This window comes from Spermophilus citellus, assembly GCF_964194105.1.
Source record: "Spermophilus citellus genome assembly, chromosome: 7".
NCBI lineage: Eukaryota > Metazoa > Chordata > Mammalia > Rodentia > Sciuridae > Spermophilus > Spermophilus citellus.
Genome location: NC_138188.1, coordinates 33,968,899 through 33,993,211, shown reverse-complemented (window position 1 = coordinate 33,993,211; position 24,313 = coordinate 33,968,899). Strand labels below are relative to the sequence as shown.

At 36.8% G+C, this 24,313-nt stretch overlaps 1 protein-coding gene across 4 annotated transcripts in view; it reads left to right on the top strand.

Moving 5' to 3' along the window:
• Positions 1-20,090, top strand: part of STAG1 (STAG1 cohesin complex component) — a gene marked incomplete at its 3' end in the record, with an annotated part of 366,347 nt that extends 346,257 nt beyond the window's left edge. For 3 of the 4 annotated variants that reach the window (XM_081301202.1, XM_081301203.1, XM_081301204.1), the window contains 6 exons: positions 8,853-9,058; positions 13,233-13,407; positions 15,058-15,168; positions 15,645-15,759; positions 17,909-17,989; positions 18,076-20,090. In XM_081301202.1, the coding sequence (XP_081157328.1) occupies positions 8,853-9,058; positions 13,233-13,407; positions 15,058-15,168; positions 15,645-15,759; positions 17,909-17,989; positions 18,076-18,099 (712 nt within the window). Of the gene's footprint in view, positions 1-8,852; positions 9,059-13,232; positions 13,408-15,057; positions 15,169-15,644; positions 15,760-17,908; positions 18,047-18,075 lie in introns of those variants that run through there. The other variant, XM_081301201.1, reaches the window with a different exon arrangement.
• Positions 20,091-24,313: the final 4,223 nt, after the last annotated feature.

Below are 24,313 nucleotides of genomic sequence, written 5' to 3'. Positions count from 1 at the left end.
CATCTGTTGAAGGGCACCTAGGTTGGTACCATGATTTAGCTATTCTGAATTGAGCTTCTATAAACATTGATGTGATGATATCACTATAGTATGCTGATTTTAAGTCCTTTGGGTATATGCCAAGGAGTGGGATAGCTGGATCCAATGGTGGTTCTATTCCACGTTTTCTGAGGACTCCATACTGCTTTCCAGAAGGGTTGTACCAGTCCTACCAGCAATGTATGAGTGTACCTTTTTCCCACATCCTCACCAGCCTTTATTATTACTTATATTCTTGTTAATTGCCATTCTGACTGGAGTGAGATGAAATCTCATGTAGTTTTAATTTGCATTTATCTAATTGCTGGTGATGTTGAACATTTTTTCATATATTTATTGACCAGTCATAATTATTATTTTGTGAAGTGTCTGTTCATTCATTTTAATAGTTCCAAGCAGAGGTTTTTTTATGTATTAGATCATGCAAACAGTGACAATTAGAGCACACCTTGTGCTCTTTCTTTTTCTTGCATGATTGCTCTGGCTAGGACTCCCGTACTGTGTTTAATACAAGTGATGAAAATAGGCATTCTAGTCTTTTGTTCCAGATATAAGAGAGAACATGGAGCTAATGATATAAATCAGTGGTAGAGTACTTATGTAGCATATGCAGGGTCCTGGGTTCAATCCTCAGCGCTAACAATAAAAAGAAAGCTTTCAATTTTTCACCATTCAGAACCATATTAGCTGTAGGTTTGTCATATATGATTTTTATTATATTTTGAGGTAATTTCCTTCTGTAACCTAATTTATTTAGAATTATTATCATAAAAGGATATTGAATTTGATCAAATGCCTTGATCATATGGTTTTTGTCCTTCTCTGTTGATGTTTGTATTATATTACACTGAGCTACATCCTCAGTCCTTTTTGAGACAGGATCTCACTAAGTTGCCCAGGCTGGCCTTGAACTTGAGATCCTCCTGCCTCAACCTCTGAGTCCCTGGGAGTACAGGCATGTACCATTGCACTTGGCCCCATTTCTTTTCTTACCTTTATGATCATATTATGTTGCTACCATTTCAAAATAGCTTGTTAGAGTCAATACATGTTTCTTGTAAGCCTTATGTTAACCAAAAAGCAAAAATCTATAGTAGATAAACAAATCATGAGCAAGAAACCAAAACACGCTATTATAGTAAATCATTTAACCCCAAAGACTTTGAGACAGTGAGAAAGAAAAGAACTATTATAAAACTAGAAAACAAGATATAAAGTGGCCATAGTAAGGCTTAACATATCAATAATTACCTTGAATATAAACTGACTGAATTCTCTAACAGACATAGAATGACTGAATGGATTAAAAAAATGCAACTATACGCTACTGACTAGAAACTCACTTCACTAAAGATGTGTATAGACTGAAAACTTTGAAAAAAAAATAATATTTTCCATGAAATCTTTCCCAAAAGAAAGCAGGAATAGCTGAGCATGGTGGTGCACACCTGTAATCCCAGCAGCTTGGGAGGCAAGAGAATTACAAGTTTAAAGCCAGCTTCAGCTAAAGTGAGGCACTAAGCAACTCAGGGAGACCCCTGGGTTGAATTCCTAGTAACCAAAACAGGCAAAAGAAACAGAACTACGGATGTAACTCAAGTGATTCAGTGCTTGCCTATCATGAGCAAGGCCCTCATTAGAACTCCAGCACTGCAAAAAATAAAAAGTGATATTATTTTTAAAACTATTATTTAAAACTCTACCCTTGTATTCCATTTCTTCAACATTTAGAATGTCTTATGTCTTATTTTTCATCTTTCTGTATTGCCTCTCTTAACATAATGATGTGATTATTATTTTTAATTGATTTGTCTTTTAGTTTTTATATTGAAGTTATGAATGGTTTATATAATGTTTACAGTATTACAGCATTCTAATTTTGTATAGTTACTCTTACCTGTGAGTTTTATACCTTCCAGGATTTTCTTCTTATTAATATCTCTTTTCTTTCAGATTCAGTAACTAGTGGAGATTTAATCTCTCAGCTTTTATTTGTTCAGGAATGTCTTTATCTCTTTTATGTTCCTAAGGGATACTATTGTTGGGTACAGATGCAGTTTTTTACCTTTTAGTCCTGTGAAAATAACTTGTTCCTCTTTCCTGGCCTTTAAAGTTATTTCTGAGAAGTCAGCTGTCAGGAGAATTGGGACATCCTTTTATGTTTTTTTTTCCCCCCTCTTCTTGCTGCTTTGAGAATCTTCTCCTTATCTTTCACCTTTAAGAATTTGATTATAATATATCTCGGGGTAGACTTGGTTGGGTTAAATATAACTGGGAACCTCTGTCCTTCCTATTCTTGTGTATTTGTGTTCTTTTCTAGGTTTGGAAGTTTTCTGTTATTATTTCTTGAAGTAAGTTTTGTACCCCCTTTGACATTTCAAGTCATTAAATCCCAGTATCCCAAATATTTGCTCTTCTAATACTATCCCAAGCTCATGTATGCTTCCTTCATTCCTCATTTTTTGTTGTTTTCTCCTGCACTTATTTTTAAGTAACCCATTTTTAAGCTCTTCTTTCTTGTTTGATCTATTCTGCTATTGATGACTTCTATCGTGTTTTTAATTTCACTTAGTGTATTTTTCAGCTCAAGGCTTTCTATTTGATTTTAATTGATTTCATCTGTTTCTCTCTCAGAATATTGAATTATTTTTCTGTATTCTTAAAGCTCAGTTTCCTTGAAACAGTTGTTTTAAATTATCCATCCAAAAGTTCACCCAAACAGATAACTATATGGTCATTTCATGTTGCTTTATTTTCACCATAAGATATGGTCACAGTTTTATGAAAGTTCTTGATGCTGATTGGTATGCAGTGTCATCTTTAAAAGTACAGGCATTTATTCCAGTCTGTAGTCTTGCTTCCACCACCACCACCCCCAAGAAATTCTCAATTTCCAGCTTATTTTGTCTGAGTCTATAGTCACTTCTGCTGTTTTAGCCCTAGACAGGAAGCATCCTTTGGTTAGGTTTGATAGGAGTCTGCTCTTGGTGTATTGTTGCTGTTTTAGCAATAATTACCATAGAGAGACCAGCCCCAGGCTTCTGTGACACATGTAAGACCACCAGTGCCACAATGCCACAGGAAGCTCCATGGTCTTTTGGATTTCTGTTTTCATTCATCTGAAAGTATCTTTTTATTTTACTTATTATGTATTTTTTAACCTATTGGTTATTCAGTTATTCAGGAGTATTTTAATTATCACACATTTGTGACTTTTTAATTTTTATTGATTTTTTTTTTTGTACTGGGGAGTGAGCCCAGAGGTAATTTTACCACTGAGCTACATCATCCTTAGCCCCACTCTTTGGTGGTGAGGGTTGGGGGGGCGGTGCAGGGTGTGACTAAGTTTCTTAGGGCCTCAGAAATTTGTGAATTTCTAAATTTCCCTTCTGTTATTGATTTCTAATTTCATTCTGTTGTCACAGATCATGTATGTATAATTTTAATCCTTTTGAATTTACTGAGACTTGATTTTATAGAACATATGATCTAACCTGGAAAATGTTCCGTGTATACTTGAGAAGATCATATTTTTCTGGTTTTGGGGTAGAATTTTGTTCTGTAGGTGTCTGTAGGTGGCTTATAGTTTTGATTGTAATGTTGTGTTAAGTCTTCAATTTCCTTGTTAATATTTTCCTAGTTCTATGTTTTGTTGTTGTTTGTTTATTTGTACTTGAGATTGAACTCAAAAGTGCTTTACCACTTAACCACATCCCCACTCACTAAGTTGTTGAAATTGGTTTCAAACTTGGAATCCTCTTGTCTCTGCCTCCTGAATCGCTGGGATTACAGGTGTGTACCATTTGCACCCATATGAAAAGTAGGATATTGAAGTCTATTATTGAATTGACTCCTCATCTCTTCCGTTCTGTCAGTTTTTCCTTCATGTATTTTGGGGCTCTGTTAGGTATATATAGATTTTTAATTGTTATATATCTTTCTGATCAATTGATTGATATTTTAAAGTGTCCTATTCCATGTTTAGTAATTTTTATCTTGCCTCTATTTTGTCTGATATTAGTATTACCCCTCCAGCTCTATTTTGGTTTCTATTTACATAATATGTCTTTTTTTCCATCATTTTACTTTCTGTCTTTTTGTCCTTAAATCTAAAGTGTGTTTCATACAGACAATATAAGATTGGGTTACGGGGCTGGGGTGGTGGCTCAGTGGCAGAGCGCTTGCCTAGCGTGTGTGAGGCACTGGATTCGATTCTCAGCACCGCATATAAATAAATGAACAAATATAGGTCTAAAAGCATCTTTAAAAAAACATTTTAAAAAAAAAAGATTGGGTTACGCCTTTTTTTTTAATCCATCTGATAATTTATGGTATATTTTTTGTTTCCTATATATCTTCCGGGATTTTTGTTCTTTCTCCTTTACTGCCTTTTTATATTGAGGATGTTTACTTGTGACATGATCTTTGTGTTTTTCAGTTTATTAGTGATTTTCTGAGGCCTTACAGTATGCATATTATTAAAATTTACTTAAGGCTGGGTGCTGTGGTACACACCTATAATCCTAGCTTCTGGGGGGCCCGGTGGGAGGGGGGATAATGCAGGAGGAGCACAAGTTCTAAGCCAGCCTCAGCAAAAGCGAGGTGCTAAGCAACTCAGTGAAACCTTGTCTCTAAATAAAATACATAATAGGGCTGGTAATGTGGCTCAGTGGTCAAGTGCCCCCGAGTTCAATCCCTGGTCCCTTAAAAAAAATTACTTCAGATTTACTGTATTTTAATTCTGAAGGAATATAGAAACTTACACATAACCCCATTTCCTTCTCTTTTTGTGTGTGTGCTATTGTTATAATTATTAGTTGATATAATCTTACGTCTTTTTAAGAAGATGAGAAAAGAAAGTAAAAATATATTTGCAGGTTGTTACATTAACCTATTTACCATTTTTGATTATTTTAATTTCTTCCTGTGGATTTTAATGGCCATCTACTGTCATTCCCTACTGTAATGCAACTTTTCTCCCACCTACTTTTTTTGTGTTTATTATCAAATATATTACATTTCTGTTTTTGGCCCCAATAATACAGTAATACTATATATACTATATTATATTTACAGATCAGTAAAGAAAGGAAGTAAATGTGCATTGTATTGTCTTTTATCACTACCTTCATAAGTACCTTTACTCATTTTCTTTGTTTTTTCATATACATTCAAATTATCCTCTGGTATCATTGCTTTCAGCTTGAAAAACTTCCTTTAATATCTCTTCTTACTAAGGCAAGTTTGCTAGCAAAAAAAATCTCTCAGCTTTTGTTCATTTGGGACTTACTTTATTTTAAATTTTGCTTGACATAGATCCTTGTTGAGGGCTGGGGATGTAACTCAGGGATAGAACACTTGCCTAACATGCATGAGGTCCTAGGTTCCATCCCTGGCACTAAAAAAAAAAAGAAAAAAATGTATTTGATAAGTTTTTTACTTTCAGCAATTTGTTATCACACTGCCTTCTGGCCTCCATTGTGCCTAATGAGAAGTCATCACTTAGTTTTATTGGATTTTCTTCATAAGTAGTGAGTTACTTTTCTCTTATTGCTTCAAGATTTCCTCTTGATTTTTAACTTTCAGAAAGCATTTTTCCTATGATAATTCTTGGTTTGGATTTCTTTGCATTAATCCTGTTTCAGTCTATTGTGCTTTGTAGATTTTTAAAGTAATATTTTTTCTTAGACTTGGGAAATGTTTAGCCATTATTTTTTATTTCTTTATTACATCGGGAGTGCATTTCATGGTATCTCACATTTCTCTCAGGCTCTAGTTCATTTTTCTTTATTCTTTTTTCTTTCTCCTTTAGATTGCTTAATCTCTTAATATATCCTCAAGTTGGGTTGGGTTGGGTTGGGTTGGGTTGGTTTGGTTTGGTTTGGGGCAGGGTTGTCTGTTCATATCTACTCTTGAGCCCCTGTAATTTATTTTCATTTTCATTTTTGCACTTTTCAACTTCAGAATCTCCAAAGGGCAGCTGAAGGTGTGGTTCAAAAATAGAGTTCTTGCTTAGCATGCACAAAGTCCTTGGTTCTATCCCCTGTACCAAAAAGGAAAGGAATTTCCATTTGGCTCTGTCATTATCTTTTCTTTTTATACATATTCTCTATTTGATCATCATACTTTTAATTCTTTAGATGTGTTTCTTTTTTTATCTCTTTGAATGTATTTGCAATAATTACTTTGAAATCATTGTGGGCTATGGACCTAGTGCTTGCTTTCCCCCATCCTTTCTGTACATCACATTTTCCTGTTGTTAAAGCATATCATGGGCTAAGGATATAGCTCAGTTGGTAGAGTGCTTGCCTTGCATGCACAAGGCCCTGGGTTCCATCCCCAGCACCACAAATTTTATATATATATATTTTTCCCCCCTGAAAACTGGACATTTTAGAAAATACATTGCAATTACATTGTGAAGTAATTATTTACTTCTGACACTGATTGCCTACCTTCCTAGTGGCTTATTTTTTTGTTTTTTTGTTGTTGTTGTTTGTTTGTTTGTTTTTTGCTTGGTCATTTGTTTAGTTACTTGGATGAACAAATTTTGTGATATCTGTTTCCTCTGTAATGTGCAGCCTCTGATGTACCTGTTCAGATCCTTTTTCCTTTGTTTTTAACATTTGACCTAGCTACCCAACAGTCACCCCTGGATCAGGTTGTATTTTAGCTCCCTGAGCCAGTTAGAATTTTACCCTTTATGGATAGATATGTGTGTGGCTTGAAGGGTACTTTCATAATTCAGGTTGGTTACATTTTTACTCCTTGTTTTAAGCCAGGGACTAGCAGCTTTGAAGATCCCTCTCTCTCTGATGGCTCCTGAGAGTGGCAGCCAAATTATGTACAGTTTTCAGAGGACCAGGAGAGCACATGATTTTATTTTTAAGCCTTGTTTCCTAGAAGTTGCCCCTAGGTCAGAATAGCTCATTGTTCATCTGTGTTTTCAGAGGCTATGTTTAAGCCCCTTTTGCTGCAATAATTGAATATTGATAGATCTGTGTGTGGCTTGGAGAATGCTTTCAAGTCTGTCCCATTCCCTACCCTATTTGCCCTTATGTTGGTACAGCTTAGCATATGTACATAACTTTGCCAGTACCAGGATTTTTATTTTTTTAACCTTTTCCAAATCTGTTTAATGAATAAACTCACAAAATTTGAAGCCTCTAAACAGTATGTTCTTACTTCAAGCACAGCATTTATATAAGCAGAACAATAACAAAAAGTTATCCTTCTTTCATGTAAGAATAAATGTATATAATGCCTAATTATTCCAGCATCCTGTTAGTAGCCACCAAGAATTGGTAGTGAAGCATTTTCCCATTCTGAGATGGGAGGGAGGGGAAAAAAGCATGCCAGAACACTATAAGCACAGTGGAGGACCTGGTAGGCTAAACTCAAATGAATCAATTAGAACTCTTAAAATGAAGAATCATTTTGTTTGGTGGATGGGGTGAAGAGTTGAAGCTGCTCCTTTTGTAAAAATAATAAGAATATATATAACATGATGTTTTGATATATGTATATGTTGGGAAATGATTATTACAGTCAAGCTAATTAACATCCAACTGTCATCCAAGAAATCACTGTCATCCCAGAAGAGCTCTTCTTGGCTCTTTTTTCCTGGTTCTCTTCTGGAGTCTTAGCTGTCATTTGTTGCTAATAATATCAAAGACCTACTGGCACCATCTTGCCTTTCATCAAGATCTCATTGTTTACAACAAGGCCCTTACTAAAGGAATTTTCTAAATAATGTCAGCCCTGGCTAGACAGCTACAGAGATTCTTCCTTATAGTCTGCCCAGCCCCTGGGCAGAAATTTTAACAATCCACTGAAAGGAGGAAGGAAGAATGGGGTAGGGTGGAAATAGCTTCTCCCAGAATAGTTTCTATCAGAAGCTTTTCTCTTAAAGCAGGGGGAGGCTGGGTAACCATTGGTTCTCAGCTTGCCCCTTCAGTTAGAGTTGAGATATTTAGGGCCCTAGTACTCTCAGCCTGCTTGTGCTTGGAGTTCCTACCCCACAAGTTGAGGCCAGGAGCGTCACTCATTCCAGCTGCTACTCAGAATAAAGCTGCAACACAGGACTAGAAGGTGTTGCGAAAGGCAAGTAGTATGTTCCTCCCTTGCAGGGTAGCCCTAGGCTGAAAGCTAGAAAGGGGGAGCTCTGCTCTTCTTAGCCACCTGCCTGGAGTAGAGTTTCTACAACTTAGAACTGTAGTAGCAGAGAGGGAACAAGAGAAGAAAACAAATTGTGGTTCAGATGCTTATAAACTCTTGTTGTTCTTACCAAGACTTTATAATAGGTTCTCTTGAATAATTTTTTTCTTTATTTGCTGTATGTCCTATGGATGATTTGTAAAAACTTTTTTGTTTTTTATAATTTTTACCTGTTAAAAGTTGTTTTCCTAGGGAGAGGGCATTCTGATTTCCTCACTCCACCATTCCAAAAATTCTGCCCTGATCTGAACACCTTAAATAGAAAACTCACTATCTTTTTGAGGCAACTTCTAATTATTTTTTTTTTTGACCATTGGTGTTTAAAAGAAGAAACATAGAAAAGACAAACATGCACATATACATACATGCACCCTTCCTGATTTAAATACACCCTTCTCTGATTCAAAAGCATTCTAGAAATATGTGAAGTAAAACCTTAATTCTCAGTCCTCTTCTTCCACAGGTGACCACCGCTAATGTCTGTCCTTAGTGTTCTTTAGAGCCTTCAGAAAAAGAACCTCAGATTAAAAAATTAAATAAGTGATACAGTAACTGCTCACATGGAAATCATTGCTACATTTCATTTGTGTTTCTAGTCATTCATACCTAGAGAAATTCCTTACTGAGCAGATGATGGAAAGGAGAGAAGATGTATGGCTTCCACTCATCTCCTATAGAAATTCGTTAGTCACTGGAGGTGAAGATGATAGGATGTCTGTGAACAGTGGAAGTAGCAGCAGTAAAACCTCCTCAGTAAGGAACAAGAAAGGACGACCCCCACTTCACAAAAAACGAGTAGAAGGTAAGTCTGCATTTTCATATGAAACGAATGATTTGCCTAGCTTAGATAAATAGGAAGTAGTCTATTGAAGTAAGGTAGTGTTAGGAACATGATGTCCTTGTATATTTGATACTCACTGAGTGATACAGGTAAAAAGGTTAGAATAGACAAAGGGGGACAGAAAAGGGTCAAGGAACTTGAAAAAGCATGGAGTATGGGCTGGGGTTGTGGCTCAGTGGTAAAGCACATGCCTGGCATATGTAAGGCGCGGGGTTCAATCCTCAGCACCACATAAAAATAAATAAATAAAATAAAGGTATTGTGTCCATCTACAACTTAAAAAAAAAATTTAAACATGGAGTAGAGAGGAAGATACACACAGAAAAAAAGGGGAAACATTTGTGAAAGTATATGACTGATCCCTAAAATATATGCCTTTAATACATTAAAATTTTATATACAAAGGTCAGTGGTGGGACTGGGGTTGTAGCTCAGTAGCAGAACATTTGCCTCGCATGTGTAAAACACTCAGCATCACACAAAAATAAATAAATAAATAATGAAGGTTATATGTCCATCTACCACTAAAATATTTTTTAAAAATCAGTCCTGTTGTATCAAAATTCATTTTAATAATGGAGGGCTACTGGTAATTTGAGGGTAGACCTCTGCAACAAATTGAATATGCCAGAATAGTGTTCCAGTTCTGTCATTGGTTGGTGAATTTATTTTTGTAGCATAAGACATTGATGGTTAAATTTTATAACCCTCTTGTACTGTGGGGAACAGGGAGTTGAACTGTCATAAAAATCTGATGAATGGTAGGTATTCCCATATATATCCAAAAAGAATGAAAATTGCTGTATTAAAACAAAACATTTCTCTTAAAACTTCCTGAAAGATGCCTCAAAGTGAACATGCTTATTGTCTTAAATGATCTTCCCCCCCTCGATGCTTCTTTAAAAATAATTAATATATTAATAAATTGTCTCTAAACCAAGAGAGAAGGACAGTGTTTTAAGTCCTGTTTTCCTTTATGCAGCTTGCTATTTGGCTCCCATTACCTCGCTTCTGCAGCCTAAAAAGTGATTTACCAAAGGTTTTTCTAAAATCCATAACTAAATTTGAATTTAAATCTAATGTGTCTTTTATTCTTAGGGAGAATGTATTGACTATTAATGAAGAACACAAACTCTAAAATCAGAGTTCCAGAATTCAAACATGACTTTCTCATTTAGCAGCTATGTTAACTTTGGGAGGATATTACTTAAGCTCTCTAAACTTCAATAATGAAAGATGGTCAGAATACCTATCCTGTCAGATACTATGAATTTATAATGAGATACTCCAAATCAAGAATGTAGTACACACAGTACTGAGCATAATGCTTGGCCTATAGGTAGCATTCAATAAATGTTGGCTGCATTATCAGAATGTTATCATGATCGTGTAAGTAATGCCTCTTATCAGTGCATTAGGTAGCATCTTTATTTCAAAGAGAATAAAAGAATTAATGTTAAAATTTAGTAGTCTTAAAACTTTATTAAGTTTTAGCTTTGCGAATTAGTCTTTTTAAAAAGTCCAAAGAATAAAAATATAAAATTCTATCTTTGGATTGTAGGATACTGGAATTTTAAAGAATGACCCCAGTCATTTCCCTTTGAAAATACTTCTACAGCAGTCTTATCAGGCTGCCCATATTGATATATGGGGTTTTTTTCCTTATTCACAGATTTTCTTAGATATAATATTCATAGTAGCTAACATTCACCAAATCTTTGCTATATGTTTTATGTGCATTATATCATATAATTGTTTATAGCTTTTTAAAATATTTTTATTAGCTATTGATGGACCTTTATTTATTTATTGGTTATATGTGGTGCTGAGAATCGAATCCATTGCCTCACTCATGCTAGGCAAGTGCTCTACCACTGAGCCACAACTTCAGCCCCATAATTGTTTATAAATGTTTTATAAATCATCTGAGTTTAACACTTGTCCAGATTTTACACAGAAGAAACTAAGGCTGAAAGAATTTAAATAATAAGTAATCTACTAAATGGAATAGTTAGTATTATTATCTTTAAGACTATGGGAAGAATGTATAGATCAAATAACCTAATTTGCTAATTATTCAATTGAAAAAAATTTTTGCTGTGTGAATTTGAAATGTACAGAATGACTAAAATAGTTTGCATGCCTAGAGCTTTCAGGCAGCAGTTTCATCTGTTTGAGATCAAGATAAGAATGCATTACAGAGGAATCTTTAAAGGATTACAAGTGAGTTCTTCCTGAAGTTATTGAATAAGTCTTTATCAAGCACCTTCCTAAGAAGTGAGCTAAGTGCTACAGATTAAGAATTAATAAAATAGCTCTTGGTGCAGATGGGGAGACAGAAAAGAGAAACAGGCAGTTTGAGTTCATCATGATCAGTGCTTTGATGAGCTAAACACAGCAGGCTCTGGCAATATGCAGGGAGTAACCAAATTTTTAATGAATCAGGAAAGATTTTCTGGAAAAGATGACATGAAATAGAGAACTGACATTTATAATTTAATAAACTAAATAATATCAATTTTTTGACCATTACTTGTACTGTGGCAGAGAATAAAAATTTTGAGTTAGGGGCTGGGGATGTGGCTCAAGCGGTAGCGCGCTCGCCTGGCATGCGTGCGGCCCGGGTTCAATCCTCAGCACCACATACCAACAAAGATGTTGTGTCCGCCAAGAACTAAAAAAAAATAAATATTAAATATCAAAAAATATAGATATTAAATATTAATAATAAAAATATAAATATTAAATATCAAAAAAAATTTGAGTTATATGTTGAATGAAAAGCAATAATAATAAAACATGATTAAACACATTTTTGTTGATTGATTCAATAGTGAGTTTCAGGTCAGTAAAATGGCCTTAACCAGACAATGAGTGGATATTTTCAAGGGCAGAAAAGCCAATCCAGAATGTTCACATGTCTGAGAAAATACCAAATATCTGAGAAACACTAAGAGAGATGAATGCTTGGTGGCAGATGAGGAACCTAACACATACACATCTCTCAGACTTATTAGGGAGAGAAAAAACAAGGTGATTAATATTATACTTTGTGACTTTGTGATTATAATTCTTCCAAATTTTTTTTTTTTTTTTCCTTTTAAGTACTAGGAGTGAACCCAGGACACTTCCACTGAGCTATACCTCTGGCCCTTTTTTATTTTTATTTCTTTATTTTGAGACAGGATCTGGCCAAGCTAGTTACCCAGTCCTGAATTTGCCATCCTTCTACCTCAGCTTTCCAAGTAGCTGGGACTACTGACATGTGCCACTGTGCACAGCTTTTTAGAACTCATTTTTAAAAGTCTTCTCACATTAAAATAATGTAAACTTTTTATAGGTAGAACCATTATGATTAGTGCCTTATTTTAGTTTATTAATATCTTGGTTTAGTTATGCAAATAATGACTTAGATCTTTTATAAACCATCTTCAGAAGCAGGAAAAAATAGTTCCTGGCCCCTTTGAAGAAACTCAAATCTAATTACAGAGAGAGCATGTGCATATGACTGATGACCTGCTAATGTATAATTGAGTCCTAAGTAAGCAAAAATTATTATATTCCCTCTAGAAGTTAAATGAGAATGGTTAAATGGGGGCTGGGTGGTGGGATGATCAGAGAAGGCTTCCTTAGCGGACTCGGAAGCATAAAATAGCCTCTTCCTGTGTCCACATATATAATCTGGCAAAACGAGTTATTTTGGGTAATATGTCCATTTGTGTACAACTTGCTGATTTCCCTTTAAAGGACAGCCAGTCTTTAAGTGCTGCTGCCTAGGGCCCCTGTGAGGCTCAGGAAATACATCCTTTGTTGCTTGAGGAGAGAATAGCTAGAGAGGGCCCTGACTGACCCCACTCCTAACTACTAACCCCTTATAAGGCGAATGAATCCTCAGAGATTAACTTGAGAGACATGATAATGTGGTAATAGCTAATATGTGGTGATTACGTATATTACCTCATTTAATCCTTACAACTCTGTGAAGCTAGGTAAACTTTAGAAGTTCAGTAACTTAATGCAAAGACAAGCGAGACTTGGAACTGGGATTCAGACTAGGGTCTTCAAGTTTCTTGTAACTTCCACCAGATATCACTCCCATCTGTGACATTCTGGTATGCTAACTGAAATTTTACAGATGAAAGTCTGGATAACACATGGCTCAACAGGACTGACACCATGATTCAGACTCCTGGCCCCCTACCAGCCCCACAGCTCACTTCCACCGTGTTGCGAGAGAATAGCCGGCCCATGGGAGAACAGATTCAAGAACCTGAGACTGAGCATGGTTCTGAACCAGACTTTTTACACAAGTAAGTACTGAGAACTCATTTTCTTGCCATAAAACTTTAAAACTGTTAAAGTAAGAAAAACTTTATCACATTACTGATCAGATCTTTCAAAAATGAAGTTACAAATAAAGAAGATATATAGGACTGGGGATGGAGCTCAGTGGTACATTGCTTGACCAGCATTCCCTGGGTTCCATCTGCAGTACTGACCCAAAATTCAAGATTTATGAAAAGGCTATAAGCAGTGTTATGGATATCTCTTCCTCAATATTTAAAGACCTTTACTGATAATAGTGGAACAAGTTTTATATCATGTTATTTAAGTAGCCTCAGTTTTCTTAACTTTCAAGATATAATGATAGTTTCATCTCCTATCAACATCACAGGAATATGTAAGAATAAACTAGAAGTATTCTGCTGAAGACAACTTGGGAAGGGAAGCTAGAAACCTTAAATACCAGTTAATATTATTACTAAATTGCTTTCTTGTTATGTCTATACCAGAAAAGTACTATCTCTTTGTGGAGTTCCTGTATATTGCCAATGAAATATCTTTTATTCTTTTTTTTTCTTAATATTTATTTTTTAGTAGTAGTTGGACATAATACCTTTATTTTATTTATGTGGTGCTGAGGATCGAACCCAGGGTCTCTCCCATGCTAGGCAAGCTCGCTACCACTGAGCCACAACCCCAGTCCCTCTTTTATTCTTTAATAAAAACTTTTCTTCTTAAAGTAAGTTCACAAGCCTTTAGATGCATTGTATCTCACTAAATGCTAATTTCAGTTGGAATTCACATATTCATTGGCCAGGTCTGTTTTTTTTAGGGACTTCCAAGAAGATAACACAGGTTACTTCCTTGACAAAATAGCCTCTGAAAGCCTCTACTAGTCTGTCCAATGTCTAAGCAAACAGACTTTTTCATACACTACATTTTTATCATCCATTTAATTAATATTTTTGTCTTGGTTACATTTATATTTTAAACTGTTCATGGATTAAGAATTTTTTAAGATCTTATTTGATAAGTGCTGAGACTAGTTGCCCTCTGAGAACCAACATCATGACTTTTACCCACAGTGGCAATCAGATTGTTTTCTGGTACACACGGCTCTGAAAAATTGTAGAGAAGGCAAGGGTGATGCTATGAGTTTTGCCATAAAAATCTACTAGTTGTTTTTATTTTTCTTTTTTTCTACCTAGTCTTGAGACTAGATCCTCATTTGTGTTTATCTGAATATAGTGAGTTATGCTATAAATAACTGGATAAGAGACAACAGTAGATTTTTAGAAATGTAGTAGGTTACTAAATTTAGTAGGTTACAAAATCTGAAAGGATAGTATCATTTCTGTTCCTTAGAGGCTTGCTGTCCAATAAGGCACACCTGTGAATGGTGCGGTAGCCTGAAACAGGTCTGAGAAGTATTCTTTAGCAGGGATTTGGAGAACAAGGGCGACAGTTTAAAGCATTACCAACTAGCCCCAACCTGCTTCTCTTGGAGACCTCTGAGTGATCTTTTTGGGCAACTTACTGCCCTTTTCACAAAGGCACTGAAATAAATCCAACTGATTCCTCCTATGGGGATTAAGTCAGCCAACCAGGGCTTTCTTAGCATGGGGCTGGTTAGCTAAATCTGCCGCCACAAAATGAATAATAGTACCCTTTCTTAGTCCTCAGATGCAGATCTCTTGGTTAGGCCAGCCGAAGTTAGAAGACTTAAATCGGAAGGACAGAACAGGAATGAACTACATGAAAGTGAGAACTGGAGTAAGACATGCTGTGTAAGTGTTACAGTGATTATCTTGAGATCATAACAATTATGTGATGCTAGTCATTCTGGGTGTCTCTAATGTTTAGTCTTAGGAGTTAAAGTTATAATTCTAGATATGCTGTGCAGCACAGAATAGGAATAGAGGGATCCTAAGCTTCAGGCATTTAAATGCTAGCACTTACCAGCTACATGGACTTGGGTGAGCTCTAAAACACCTGTGCCTCAGGTTCCTCATATGTAAAGTTTGGGGGAAATTGACACAGTTTAATAAATGTTCCATTATTTTTGCATTTACTTATCATGATTTGAAGAGAAATCTGAGTGAATCAAAGGAGTGTGATCCTTAATTATCTTGAAGTTCAGAATCATAATTTATGTACTCTGTCAGAAATAATTAGGAGGTGTGCTTTTCATTGGTTACAAGAGCCAAAACTCTAAATTTGATGAGTCTAAACAGCTTTCTGACTCTATTTTTTCCTTCATCAGTCGGGGTCTGATGGAGGAAGATGCTGAGCCTATCTTTGAAGATGTGATGATGTCATCCCGGAGCCAGTTAGAAGATATGAATGAAGAATTTGAAGACACCATGGTTATTGATCTAGTAAGGAAATTTCTGTTAAAATATATGAGAGCATTGGGGTAAGATGATGCTCTGTTCTCTGAATGCTGTGAGGTGAGGAGTGGTAACATTGACCAACAGTGAGCAGTTGGATGAACTTATGTGTTTTTTAAGCCTGCTTTGAAAGCCATCATATTTTGAATTCTGGCAGTAACAGGGTCTGATTCCTCCCCCAACCCCTTTTCTTGAGAAAGAACTCATCCCAGATCTTTCAACATAGTATATCTGGCATCTTGTACTTTAAATTGGAGTCTGACAATATATACTGTACTCCAACATAACAACCAAATGCAGTATATATATCAAACAGTTTTGTATATTATTTATACAAGAAAATTTGAGTATGGACTACATACAGGTGATACTAAGAAATCATTTTTCAGGAATAGTAATGCATGGTGTTAATGTTTTTAAAAAGTTTCCATTAGTTAAAAATACCATTGAATACAGATAAAATGACATGGGAAAGAAAAAACAGGAGACTCAATGAAGCAAGATTGACCAAATGTTTGACAATTGTAGCTAAGTGATCAGTACCTGGAAATTCATCATACTGCTTTCCCAGTATATCAGTTGGATGGGACTGCCATAGCAAATACCACAGACTGACTGGCTTAAACAGCCAGGAATCCAAGATGAAAGTATCAGCAGAGTTGATTGCATTTTGTGTTCTTTTTCCTTACATTATAGATAGCTGCCTTCTCCCTTTGTTTTCATGTGGTCTTTTCTTATAAGGAAACTGGTTACATTTAATTAAGGCTTACTCATATGACCTTATACTTCTTTTTTTTTTTTTTTTTTTTCCTTCTTGGCCTTACAGGGATTGAACCCAAGGCCTCATACATGCAAGGCAAGCACTTCACACTAAGCTATATCCCTAGCCCTTTTTATTTTTGAGATAAGGTCTTGCTAAGTTATGTACACTGGCCTAGAAATTGTGATCTTCGGTGCTGGGGTAGTGGCTCAGCAGTAGAATGCTCGCCTCTCACATGCGAGACCCTGGGTTCAATCCTCAGCACCACATAAAAATAAATAAGTGAAATAAAGGTATTGTGTTCAACTACAATAAAAATAAATATTTTTAAAAATATTGTGATCTGCCTGCCCCAGATATAATCGCATTCTAAGGTTCTAGGAGTTGTAAATTGCCAGGGGAGGAGGCATAATTCAGTCCATAACATTCTGCTTTGTGTGCTTTGAGGATTCCATAATGAAAAGTTTTTATAAGAAATGTCATTCGAATCTGTAACCTTCCTGTCCTCAGTCCCAGTAGCTTTCAAACTATCTACTTTGGAGAATTCACTGAAATTCATCACCTAGTATTTAATCATTTTTATAATGATTCTGTGACTTAAAAGGGAAGATATGTTTTGTGGGCCCAAAATTAATATCTACATGCTCACTTTTTAAAAATCTGTTGCATAAAACAGCCAATTTCTCATTCTCCTTTAAAAATCAACCCTTGGGGGCTGGGGATGTGGCTCAAGCAGTAGCACGCTCGCCTGGCATGCGTGTGGCCCGGGTTTGATTCTCAGTACCACATACAAACAAAGATGTTGTGTCCGCCGAAAACTAAAAAATAAATATTTAAAAAAAAAAAAATCAACCCTTGGCCAGGCACAGTGTCATACACCTGTAATCTCAGCTGCTTGGGAGACGGAGGCAGAAGGATTGAGATTTCAAAGCCAGGCTCAGGAATTTAATGAGGCGCTAAGCAACTCAATGAGACCCTGTCTCTAATAAAATACAAAATAGGGCTGGGGACGTGGCTCAGTGTCAAGTGCTACTGAGTTTAATCCCCAGTACTCAAGAAAAAAAAAAAAAAACCATTGTTGGGCACCGTGGTGCACACCTGTAATCCCAGCAACTTAGACTGAGGCAGACTGAGGCAGGAGGATCTCTAGTTCAAACCCAGTCTAAACAGCTTACCAATACTCTGCCCCTAATAAAATATAAAAGGGCTAGGATGTGGCTCGGCGGTTAAGCACCCTGTGTTCAATTCCCAGTACCAAAATAATAATAATAATTGACCCTTAATGTTTCTGTGTAGTTATACCATCAGAAATGTTACCTGATTTTTACATTACATTGTCTTAATGATCTCAAGAAAAATATTAATTTTTCTTTTTAGCCCCCGTCAAGAAATCGAAGAGAGCGAGCTGAGCTGAGGCCAGACTTCTTTGATTCTGCAGCTATCATAGAAGATGATTCAGTAAATATTAAATTAGTGCTTTTTATTTATGGTTTCTTAGGTCATGTAGATACATGAAATTAATAATTGTGTTTCTCATTTTCTAGGGATTTGGGATGCCTATGTTCTGAAGTCTGAAGAAAATACAAATCTGGAACTCTATTATTTAGAGCTAGAGGCCTATATACTGTGATAGCTTGTATGGGGAAAAAACACTTTTGATGTGATCTGATTTGTTTTTTAATCAAATGATTAAGGTCAATCCCTTTTTGCAGTGACAGAGAAGAGGAGCATGTAAACTACCCAAGGAAATGGTGAATGTCACCTCAGAAAGACTGACCCCAAAAAAATCATTTGTGTCCTAATATTGGACGTAGTACAGATTGTGTGTTTTTCTGGAGGGAGGAAGAAATTTTAAATTTTTAAAACAGCTGTCAAGAAACACTGTTATACACCTGTTTTATGAAAACTCAGCATTGAGTAAAAAAAAAATATTTTTAACTTTATTTTCCTGTTGTACAATTTAAAAACCGTTTTAACATTTTGCCTTTTTATGTTTTAAAAGCTAACCATTTTTATTAAATCTATGAGTAAGCAGCTCATCCTAATCGCCGAAGAGTGTTTTTGGAGCTCACTGGATTTGGTTGACCTTGTAGAACACAGAAACATGAAGGAACAGAGCATTGACAAGCTAAGATGGAATTCTGACACCGTGCATCTCTGCCAAAAACCACACACCCTCTGTGGATATGGATATGAATTCCCAGATTTTATATACTCTTGAATAAAAAGGTTTATTTTTATTTATAAGTGGGCATAAAATAAATGTCCATGCAGCCATTTTTCCAACAGATGCTGTACTCAGTTCATTTTATATAGAATAGGGAGATTCAAATACAGTGCATTTTCTATTGGTATTTGTTCTGTGCATTTTTAGCAACTTCTACCAGCAAATAAAGTATTCTCAGTAAAACAAAAATGGTTCAAGTTATCAGTTTGCTGTTTTTAACCACTTATTTCATGCCCTGCCAAATTCAAGTTACACAGACTTCCATTTTTTTAATGAAGAATCATGAAGAATCCTTTGCCATTCAAAAGTAATTTTAAGTGTAACATAACTGTGTTTACTTCCCATGCACTTACTATCCTTATGCGCTAATTTTGTGAATTAAGTTTGCCAATTATAGAAGTATGTGCTGCATAGAAGTCTGTGCTTAGAGGGTGAAGTTCCTAAGATTACCTTGAAATACAGCTACATTTCAGTGTTAAATGTGCGTATTGAGAATAATTCTTTTTGGGGAAAAATGTATCACTCTTCAGGACAGTCTTCAATTGTTTAAAATTATAATCTAATTAGACTATTATGACTCGCTGCTGCTGTTTTTTTAAAAAGCCCACTTAGTCTCTTCCTTCTGGTTTTTAATATAAGCCTCAGTATTTCCAAACCAATCCATCCACAGCTGTTTCTGGGCTGGTTTTTAAAGTAGCTGCAAGAGAATCATGAGGCTTTCCCTTTTTACCAAAAATTAACAGCATTTTTTAAAATTCTGTGCACCTCTAATTATATTTTGTGTGGGAAAGCAAAACAGATAATTTTATTCATCCTTTTAAGCAAACAGATTTTTTCTCAACATTTGTACAGTTATTTAAAAAAAAAAAAAAAAAAACTTGGTCACCAAAAAATGTTTTATCTGCTAATTCAGCAATTCCTGGGCTCCAGTTAAGGGAGCTAGGGCCTTTCTCCTAGAAATGTGGGCTTCACTGGAAGTAAAGGAGCAGGAATGACTAGCCTATCTATCCAGCCCTGCCTGTGATTCTGGTCAAGGAGCAAACCAGGAGGGGTCCTGACATATGCACAGACTGATCCTTTGCTTGTAGTCTCTTGTGGAAGACAGATGCTTAAACTTACAGACTACCATGCAACAACAAAAAAGTCTTAATATCTACTCCAATGGGTTTCCAGTTGAGTTTGAAGTCAATCAAAGTTTTGTATTTTCAGTGTCTCCTTGATTGGTTTTGCTAGTAATTCTGTAAATTGTACATTTGCAATATGAGGTTTTTTTCCTTTTGTACAATTTGAAACTGATGCTTCACCTTTCCTTTAATAAACTATTCAAAATCAGGTTTGTGGTAGTCATCCTACTGTTCCTACTAGGTAAAGCTTTAAGGAGATTTGTTTCCTCTGTGCTCAAGAGAATTTGCTCTTTCAGGCAATTTGTTTGATGATGATGAGGTTATCCATATTAGGTGTTTTCCCTGGAGAGAGTGAGGAGGCCAAGTCCTCTGTAGTTTGAGGCATGAAAATGAATATGCACTGTCACCTGGGTTCTTGCCCTGCCTGAGCTCACTTATGTTTGCTCCTAGCAGTGGCCCTTTGAAGACCACCTAAATTCTACATGGCTGCAAAAAATGGCTTCTCTCAAGAAATCACAACCTACATATTTCATAGCCTCGGATGTCCTTTGGGCTGAGCTCATTAAACAGCCTAAGATGCCTATGCAGTAAAGACGAGGACTTGGGAAATAAGCAGGTGAGTTCTCCAGGAAGCCGAGGAGGAAAGGTGAGGAGGATGGGTGTGACTTTCCTTTAGGAAATCTGAGCCTTAGCATGATGGTGACTCCCCAGCTCTCAGCTTCACTCACTATCTGTGTGGCCCAAAAGGAACTGGTTTATGTAACTCATGGCAGGGGCAGGTCCAGCAAGATCCTAGCAGTGCCTCTTACCTCTATGACAGCTCATCATATTATCCATTCTCAGTCTAAAGGCAGATACATGACAATCCTCTACTCAGTAAGCCCAAGTTGTCTGGTTAAAAAAATTCTTTTTTTCTTTTTGCCTTTAATGTGAGAGCATCTGTTGGGAAAGTCACTCCTATACAACAGCCAATGAGAATACTAACCTACTACCATGCTTAGGGCATTCTTTGGTCTACTTTAAAGAGGCTTCCAAGATCCTGGAGCTTCATGTTTCTTTCGCCAGTTGGATTTCTGAATAGGACAGTCCTAGTCCAGCCCAGGGAATTTCCTGGCTGGTTCCTTTACATCTTCCATCAACATGCCCTTCTTGGCATCCAAATTCCACAACCTGGTAAAACATTTCTTGTACGTACCTCAAAAAAAAGAAAAAGAAAAGAAAAAAAAAGCTTAGCCAGACTTGGTGGTGCATACCTGCAATGCCAGCTACCTGGGAGACTGAGGCAGGTGGATCATTGTTTCAAGGTCAGTGTGTACAACTAAGGAAGACCCTGTCTCAAAAAAAAAAAAAAAAAGACGTAGCTCAGTGATAAAGTACTCGCCTAGCATGCTTGAACCCTGGGTTCAATTCCTAGTACTGCAAAAATATAATGAAAGTTGAGTGTGATGGTACTTGCTTGTAATCCCAGCTACTTGAGGCTGGGGAAGAAGGACTTCAAGATCACGGCCAGCCTGAGAAACTTAGCCCCGCCTCAAAAAAGGACTGAGGAACTAGCTGGGTAGTAAGGCACCCCTGGGTTCAATCACTACTACCAAAAAAAAAAAAAAGCTTATATGTTCTACTGTATGGATGGACCACAGCACACAGGACCATAGCCGTCATGACCAAAGCAGGGTCTGAATCCCAAATTGCAGACTCTCAGGAATTGCATTTGCCAAGCAGTTTTAAGCTGCTGGGCCACAATCATTCAGGTTGGTTAGCCATCCAACTTCAATGATTGCTTCTTACAAGGTCTCTAAAATTCTAGTCCACCACCATCCTTTCCCCAGTGGTTCTTTCAGATGATTGTGTAGTAGGTGCCAAAGAGAAGTTCATAAAGAACCTCAAATATGCTCTCTGCCGACCTGCAGCTCACTGCCTAGTTAGAAATAAAGACAATAACAGAAATACACAATCAGGTATTTTTAAATACAATCCTGCTATAAGAGGAATCAGCTTTTGAGCTCAAGAGTTCAGGTAATACGAACAGAGAAGTTAGGCCCTTGAACATTAAGCAGACTAGAGTTCTTCATAGCAAGTACTGCAAGGTGGAAGTGACCGGACTGTGGGCTCAGAAATCAAGGCAAGAAAGGGAGGGGCAGACTAGAACCTTTAATGTGGGCTGACACCTTTGGAGAACAGTGGCAGAGCCGGAGCAGAGAAAGGCAACAAAATGTGGACATGCAGTTAGTATGGTAGCTAAGAACAGAGTTCCAGCTTACAGAGATCCATAAAGACCACTGGAGAGGGTTGGGGTTGTAGCTAAGAACGTGTGAGGCGCTGGGTTCGATCCTCAGCACCACATAAAAATAAATAAAGGAATTGTGTCCAATTGCAACTAAAAAAAACCACTGGGGGGCTGGGGATGTGGCTCAAGCGGTAGCGCGCTCGCCTGGCATGCGTGCGGCCCGGGTTCGATCCTCAGCACCACATACCAACAAAGATGTTGTGTCCGCCGATGACTAAAAAATAAATATTAAAAAAAATTCTCTCTCTCTCTCTCTCTCTCTCTCTCTCTCTCTCTCCTCTCTCACTCTATCTAAAAAAAAAAAAAAAAAGACCACTGGCGGGACTGCTGTGAAAGTAATCCCAGCCCAACTAGAAAGGATGGAGGAGTGTGGAAAATGGTCTAACAAATACCCCTTGAGCCGGAGATGTACTCAGTGATGGAGCACTTGCCTAGCATGCACCAGGCTCTATGGGTCCAACACCCAGCACCATAAAAACAAACTTTTAAGGACTACTTGGAATGGGGGCAGAGCTCTTTGTATTAGCTTTCAATTAGTGTGGGAAAATATCTGATAAAATCAATTTAAGGAGGAAAGTTTCATTTTGGCTCACAGTTTCAGAGGTTTCATCCCATAACTGCTTGTCCTTGTTGCTCTGGGCCTGTGATGGTACAATAAGTCGTGGAGGGTCTGTCTAGCTTCCTGTTCACCTCATGGCAGCCAGGAAGCAAAAAGGAAAGGGCTGGGATCTCAATACTCTCTTCAAGGGCATGTCCCCCATGACCTAACTTCCTCCCCCTAGGCTCTATCACCTCCCAGTAGTGCCACAAGATGGTGAGTAAGCCTTTATACATGGGCCTTTGAGGGACACTTATCCAAACCATAGCACTATTAGAAATAAGGTAAGTGGAGGACACATCGCCACATGTTAAGTTGACTGGGAAATAATGAATCAATATCTGAGTAGGACTCACAGAACAACAGACCAGCTGGAGCCACAGACCTCAAACAAGGGAAGGTCTCCTACAGTGGGAGAACTCTGGGTTGTCACCACAGGAAAGGCTCACCATGGGACATCATAGATCAGCACTTCTGAATGACCCTTAAACAAATCTCCAATTTTGGTATAATGACCCATGATGCTTTATAAACTCAGTAAAATAAAGTCAACAAAGAATTGGGAAATAGTTTCTAAATAGTCTACACAGTACTCAAAACTCATATTGATAAACATAACCACTAATACAAATGACTTAACCATGCGCCTTCAGTTCAAAGACAAAAGAGAATTAGAAAAAGCCTTGAACTTTATTATTGACATAGTTGTAATGATTCTGAAGCTTGCTGGCTATGAAGCACTGAGCAAATGAGCTAAATATATTTAAGACAACAGGAATCCAAGATTAGAATTAAAAGTTTCATTATGAATTCATTGGTTTTAAAATATAATAAATATTCACATATACATACACCTCCTCACACATATACACACTTATTTATATAAATATTTCCCCGCTTCTGCAGGATGTGGTAGCACACACTTATAATACCAGCAGCTCAGGAGGCTGAGGCAGGAGGATCATGAGTTTAAAGCCAGCCTCTGCAACTTAGCAAAACCCTATCTCTAAATTTAAAAAAAAAAAATGCAGGGGGGGGGTGGGGCTGGGGATATGTATTGCTCAGTGGTTAGGTTCAATCCCTAATACCTAAAAATAAACGCATATATTTAATATATATTTTTATTTATTTTTTTTAGAGTAGAATTTTTTTCTTTTTTTTTATTGGTTATTCACAACATTACAAAGCTCTTGACATATCATATTTCATACATTAGATTGAAGTGTGTTATGAACTCCCAATTTTTACCCCAAATGCAGATTGCAGAATCACGTCAGTTACACATCCACAATTTTACATAATGCCCTATTAGTAACTGTTGTATTCTGCTACCTTTCCTATCCCCTACTATCCCCCCTCCCCTTCCCTCACATCTTCTCTCTCTACCCCATCTACTGTAATTCATTTCTCTCCTTGTTTATTTTCCCATTCCCCTCACAACCTCTTATATGTAATTTTGTATAGCAATGAGGGTCTCCCTTCATTTCCATGCAATTTCCCTTTTCTCTCCCTTTCCCTCCCATCTCATGACTCTGTTTAATGTTAA